Raw genomic sequence first — 6989 nt, forward strand, 5'->3', positions numbered from 1 at the left:
CTGCTCCTCTTGGATATTAACCTTCATCAGGTGATAAAAGGAGACACAGACAGAGACGCACATTGGAGCACCGGACTGAAATCCCAAGGCCCAAATGAGGAGCAGAAGGAGACAGAGCACGATCAGATGGACTTTTAAAAATATATTTTGTCCTCTCTTTTAAATAATGTGGAACATGGAAACAGACTCAATGAGTTTGTTCTGTCAAATCTCTTAGTGTGTTAGGACCATTCAGCTGCAAAACAAAATTCTCAGCTAAAAATAAATATGAAGCACAACATCCAATCACTTTTGCAGTGTTTGTGTCCATCCTTCACCAGTAATTGTGACATTTCTAACTATTGCAATATATTTTAGTAATATGGATATGATTTCTTACACTGGAGTGACTATTTTAATTAGCTTAGTGAGCATTTACATGTTTTTGAATGAGATCCTTTTCACTCGTCTTTATTGCTTCTTGATACATTTTATTTAATCATTCAAAAAGTAAGTATAGCTCATAGGTAATAGGAAGGAAAAGGAAAGGCAAGTCAGGAATTTGGAATGTGGTACCCAGACTTTACAAGAAAGGGGAAAATTCATTTAAAAATGGTGATTTGAATGTGATACTGATCCCATGGTCAAGAGGACATGATGTATAATTCTCATCCTGTTGTTATCTGTGCAGACATGAAATCAAAAATTAAAACATGGTTGAACATACAGTAAATATTCATCCTTGCCCATGATGAATGCAAAATTAAATATAACAATATAGAGTATACAGAATGGATTGTACATAAACAGTTCCTTCCCTAGCAGTCACCAATACCTTGTACTTGGCATCCTATAGGAGCATTGTCAAAAGAAAATAATGACATTCTGTGGCTATATATGAAAATTTATATTGAGAAGTTTCAAAGAATATGCTAAAAACATCAACAGGCTTTTACTATGTCTGTGACAAATAATACCCTACAATCATAAGTAGAGTAAGATTTGTCAAATACAAGAAATATTCTCTTGATGAATATTTTAATATGAAAATGTTAGCAATTTTGAACAAGATAAAAGTGCTTCATATTGTTTTATAAATAAATATATTCTATTATTTATTTTTTCACTGTAAGATATTCAGATTTAAAAGACAAATAATATTCTGCCTTGATTTTGCCTAATTTGGAATTTATTTTTTCCTTTTTCCCAAACATATTTCCAATTTTTTTATGTAATAAGTACAAGTTCATTCAAATATCAAGATGATTCAGCCTGATTCCTGTTTCTACTCACCTAGAGAAAGTCATTATTTAGGACAAATATCTGTAAAAGAACACAAATGTTGTAAGGAATGACATAAATGTTTTTATCTGAATATGAGAACAGTTCCCCAAGGATTATTTCTGAAAATAGAAACTGAAAGATTGCATATGAGTAGATATAATCTGAATTAGGAATATTACTGATTAGATAGATAAATAGATAGAAAGACTATGTGTGTATATATACATATATGCATCAGGAATATAAATATATACATATACATTTATAAATGTATATATTTATATATCCTATGACCACTATAATATTCACTGAGGTTACCTGTAGCCAGAATATCTTGAATGTTTTTTCTTGGAATGTTCTGGACCTTGGCAAATTCCTCAAGTTTTTCATATTGTACAGAAGTCAAAGATTGTCCTTTTCCTGTATTGTATGATTGACAATGTCAGAGACATGTTCAGTAGAACTCTGAAGAAATTACATTGCATCCTTAGTATCCCAAATGCTCCAATTTCATCTACCCTCGATGGATCAATACAGGCAATAATAATTTTCCCCACATTCCACAAACACATTTAATAAAGTATAAATGGTAATGACATTACATCTCAGTGTTTCATGATTATCAAAATAAAAAAAAAAAACAACTCCTCTAGAGAATTCACTCAACTCAATCTTACCCACTTTCAAAACCATGACACTAGAGATTCTTGGGGGCCTGTTAGTAAAGCTTCACATTTCTTCCAAGTCTATCATCTAGAGTTCATTTTTTAATTTAGTACACACTTGAGAAAATGACACTCAAAATGGTCTGAACTTTGGGAAAATAATATATGCTCCCTCATTTCCAGTGAGGAAACATGAACATAAACACTTCCAATAGGCTCCCCCATTACCACAAGTCTTCAATGACCATTCTACTTAAATTACAAAATAAAGTAAAAGATGGTCCACACAATAATCACATTTTAATTTAGTGGAGAGAAGTTTGGAAACACATGATACTGTACTTGGGCACCATTTGCAGGGGGATACTTCTCTTACTACATCAGAAAACCCACTACCATTCTTACCAAGAACATAAATCAGGTTTGTTGTCCGGCCAGTTCTATCCACATTCTGAACAAGAAAGATTATGATTTCTGGTGTCACATACACAGGTGCAATTATATTGTCACCTTCAACTGCAGTAAGAGAAACATTTCAAAATGAGTGTCACTCATTTTTTCTACTTTGTTTAATGTCACCTGTGACAAAACATTAATATTGGCCATGATTCTAGAAATCATCTCTGATTCACTATCATATGAAAATCATGGGCAAAGGTATTCTTGTAGTCCTTCATTTGGCAGATCCCATCATAATGCAGTGACCACTCGTTTCCACTCTTTAAACCTGATAGTGAATTCTAGGGACAGACACTTTCCATTTTCTCTGAATTCCTTGTGTCAAGACCTGTGGGATCACTCTGCTGGGTATTCCTTCCCCTTTCAACCATATCCAAAATATCACTTAACAATTTCCTGAAAGTATAAAACTTTGGTGTCATACCATGATAATAACCGGTGGGCAAATTAATAAATATGCAAAGAGACTGTACTAATTGGAGATATGCACAAATGTTTTCTTCTTGTAAGATTATTGATGGAAAAGATATAACAATGAATATTTCAAGTTTACTAGACTTTCATAGTGTGTGTCTGTCTGTCTGTCTCTGTGTGTGTTTTCTATGTGAGTGTACATATGCCTTTCTCTCTCTCTCTCTCTCTCTCTCTCTCTCTCTCTCTCTATCTATCTCTCTCTCTCTCTATCTCAATCTCTCTGTGTGTGTATGGTATTTCCTCTTACTGACACTGATTAAAGGATAAAAGTTGTTCAATGAAAAAATAAAAGATTTTAGGAGCTATCAATTTTCTATTAGAGCGCCTCTTTTTAATAACCATGTAAGTATTGAAAACAATAGACTTTCCAGAAGAATATGCCCTTCATTCATTTATGATTAAAAAAGCCACACCAGTTATAATTCAGCTGAATAATCATGCTATTATTTTGTGATTTTTACAAAATTGAATGTCTGTCTCAAATTCTTAAACAGATTTTCCTCTAACTGTTTTTCAAATTGAAGTATATCATCCAATAATTTAAATGTTATCATCTCTATAAAGTATGAGAAAAAGAAACCTTAATATAGCACTGTTTAAATACTCTATGAATCAAAGATGGTAGAGAATGCTTGTAATATAAGTACTTTTTAGCGTCAGGCACGAAGTTTGCAAAGATGTGCGAGGCCACTGAGACTTATTAGTGAGTGGCAGGCCTGTCCAATAGCAAACCAAGATACTGTATAAAAGTAAAGACAATGAATACTAACTAGAAATAAATTTTCATGCAGGAAGGTATTTGGAGACATTTTCTTAGCATTACTCACACTTTTAGGTAATAGTGTTCTTCATGTAAACTTCAGATGACCTACAACATACTCTGACTTGTAACATATCTATGTTAGTTGGAACGATTAAGAAATTTCCAAGAAACCAAAATTATTCTAGATTTATATACCTATGGGCAACTGAAGTGCCAGCTTGTATGCTCACCCATAATGCTTTTGTTCAGAGAAAGCTCCCAAATTCTGTACTTACACTGGGCTCTGTACTGGCCATCTGCTTGCCTATTTGCAATGACTTTGGTCGTTGTACATTGTCCATTCACCCTACAAGTCAAACATGGAAATGATGGTTTATCCTTTATAACCTTTGAGTTCATATTAAAGATCTTCACATATTATAATGAGTTTGAAAATAATAGTATCTATGAACAGTGTACAGAGATGGAACAGATGTTCCTATGATTACCTCACTTCTCCTAATTCTTGTTTAAAATTACCATCCTGTTTGTAATCACACACATGACTTCCTTTATTTGTGGAAATTTTTCTGAGTGCTATGAATGCTCCGATGACTTCTCTATCCAACTTTCACTACTTAATGCATATGATGATTAATATCTAAATTCTCATGTTCCAGTCAATGATAATGTACATAAGTTTATATACATACATTTTAAGTGATTTTGTTAGTAACTTAAAACTTACAGTTGGAGCTAGAAGATAGAAATAGTTCTAAGTTCTTAAACTTCTTATGCTATTATGCACTCTTTCAATGAACATAGTTACCCAAATTTCAGAGAGAGAATTTTTGAAACTAGAGCATCAGAGACAGTACTTTACAAATTAGATCTATCTGAACTGTGTGTAGAAGACTTTCTTATGATGTCATTGACTGAATAATAACTTATTATCATTACATAACATATTAAGTAACACGTATGCTTTGAACCAAATGTTCACACACACTTTTGACTTACTATTAATGAGATTCCTAGAATCTCCTGCATAAAATATTAGAGCACAGGTGTCCAACCTGGACAATTCTAAGAAAACATTCAAGGAACTGGCGACAGTGTCTAACTTCTGAGTGGTGTCCAGACCTAAACCATCATTGAACAACTTAATCACATTTCTGAAAATAAGGCCTTCAATTTCAAGACCAGATACAGAACATTTGCCTGTAAGTTTATCAACATAAAATCTGTGAGACGTAAACAGTCTTCGCAGTTTGCATGGTTCACAATTTGCTTACTTGATATAAAATGTGTATTCCAATCTATTACATGCCTCAGTACAAGCAAGTTCACGAACAAAGAGTCTCATAGGTCTTCCTTCTTCTATTATGTCAGCATTGTCTGCAGCGATTGCAGTAGTAACCCACTTTCCTTCAATCTGAACAAACAATAAAGGCCATTGGAATGTGAGTTGGTATCAAATCTCTGATCCCAGGCTTTGTAAATACATAAAATAACTAGAAGCATATATCACCAATATTTTGTTTATTGGTTCAAAATTATGCTTCTAGGGATGTGAAATACACAGGGTAATACGATGACTCAATTTACATAGCATTTGATACCTGAGACCTTTTGAAACTACTCATGTGTTGGTCTCTTAAGCTCTGAAATTCAACCCATAGTTTCCTTATTTCATTTGTTTCATCTTAGAAAAATCTGATTGAAAAAGTGCGCATGAGTGAAAGTCAGAAAGTTTACTGTATAAATATGGACTTATATAGACAAACTAAATGACATATCACATCTACAGAAATATGCTGTTGAAGATCATGAAACCAATATACAGACCAAATGAATTTACCTCAGCATGAGCATGGGCCAGACCAAATGCCAAAGCCAGCAGCAGAAACTTTACCATGCTGGTGTCTGCCTTTGCTCTTGTGCAGAAGCTCAAAGTAGAATGCTGTTTGCGAAGGAACTGACCTGACAAAGCTTTTATACAGTTAGTTAGAGGGAGTTTCATGGAATCAATCAATGGTGCTGCATGACAACAACCTGCATCTGTCCAGTGTTTCTACTTTGACCCTCTTGAACGGTGTATGATCTCATATTTCTAAACAAATAGCATTAGACTAAAGGTCAGGTTCTGTTGGCATGATTAATTGAGCACTCCAGTCAGAAATAAATAACTATCCCTGTGAGAGTATTTAAGTAATCATTTTGCCTTCAGAACTATACTGATGGATATAGGTCACAACGCATATTCATATGTCATATATGATTCATTTAAAACTGAACCTGATAGGTGAGAAAGTGGGAAGTAGCCTGCAATGAATGGGCACAGGAGACTACTTCCTATGTATAACCCCAGTAGCACAGACAATAAGAGCAACAATGAATAAATGGGAACTCCTGAATCTGAGAAGCTTCTGTAAAGCAAAGGACGCATTAATTAAGACAAAAAGGCAACCTATTGAATGAGAGAAGATCTTCACCAACCCTACATCAGTCAAAGAACTGATCTCCAAAATATATAAAGAACTGAAAAAAACTACACGTTACAATTCTGAATAACCCAATTAAAAATGGGGTACTGAACTAAGCAGGCAATTCTCAACAAAATAATTTCAAATGGCCAAAAGATACTTAAAGACATGCTCACCTCCAGCTAGACTGGGAATAAACGAGCATGGGATCAAACCTGACCCTCTGAATGTGGTTGACAGTTGGGGCAGAACGAGGGAGCAATGACAATGGCACTGGGATTTGTCTCTACTACATGTCTTATTGGCATTTTGGGATCCTATTGTTATGGATGCATAACTTCCTAAGCTTGATAAGGAGGGAGGGCCTTTGACTTCCCACAGGGCAGGGTACCTTGCCCTCTCTTTGGACTGGAGCCATGTGGGAAGGGAACATATGTGGCAAAGTGGGACAGAAATGGGAGGAGGGGAAGAAGTGGGAATTTTGATTGGTATTATCTATAAAGTAATAAAAATTGTTCTCAACTGAAAAAAATAAAAAAATAAAACCATGGCATGTGCCTTAAAATACATTCTGAATATAGGCATAATACTGTGATGTTAAATGTATTTAAAACTGTAGCCTGAGCTATATGAGCCAAAGCAACCACACTATTAGAAGAAAAACTGGTAAAAATGAAGAAGGATTTCTTATATGGATATTGATATGTCCTGTGTTGTCTTTAAGTCTTTCCATATGTTGACTATTCTTCTGGTACACTTAATTCAACTGTTATGACACAGACCTAAAAGAGATATCACCAATGTTTAACTGTATAACTAATATAAAAAATGTTGCTAGATGTCCACAGGCAATAAATATAGATATCATTAATCAAAAGAAATGAAATCAAGGGAAACAGT

At 34.2% G+C, this 6989-nt stretch overlaps 1 protein-coding gene across 1 annotated transcript; it reads right to left on the reverse strand.

Annotated features, from left to right (window-relative positions):
• Positions 1 to 456: 456 nt before the first annotated feature.
• On the reverse strand, positions 457 to 5558 carry LOC130868244 (odorant-binding protein-like). Its single transcript, XM_057760503.1, has 7 exons — positions 5465 to 5558; positions 4899 to 5038; positions 3900 to 3970; positions 2334 to 2444; positions 1582 to 1683; positions 1273 to 1302; positions 457 to 662 (listed from the first exon to the last, which is right to left on the reverse strand). Exons 1-6 carry the CDS (start codon positions 5519 to 5521, stop codon positions 1286 to 1288), a joined length of 498 nt encoding a protein of 165 aa, XP_057616486.1. The 5' UTR covers positions 5522 to 5558; the 3' UTR covers positions 457 to 662; positions 1273 to 1285.
• Between the last annotated feature and the right edge of the window lie 1431 nt (positions 5559 to 6989).

The sequence above is a fragment of the Chionomys nivalis genome, chromosome X, assembly GCF_950005125.1.
Source record: "Chionomys nivalis chromosome X, mChiNiv1.1, whole genome shotgun sequence".
In the NCBI taxonomy this organism is placed as follows: Eukaryota; Metazoa; Chordata; class Mammalia; order Rodentia; family Cricetidae; genus Chionomys; species Chionomys nivalis.

Excerpts from the sequence above, each read along its gene's own strand:
- LOC130868244 (XM_057760503.1), bottom strand. The coding sequence starts at position 5,521 with ATGGTAAAGTTTCTGCTGCTGGCTTTGGCATTTGGTCTGGCCCATGCT. Across the intron at positions 5,039-5,464 it reads TGGCCCATGCTCATGCTGAG|ATTGAAGGAAAGTGGGTTAC; the intron begins GTAAATTCATTT and ends TTGTTTGTTCAG. Across the intron at positions 2,445-3,899 it reads TGGCCAGTACAGAGCCCAGT|TTGAAGGTGACAATATAATT; the intron begins GTAAGTACAGAA and ends CTCTTACTGCAG.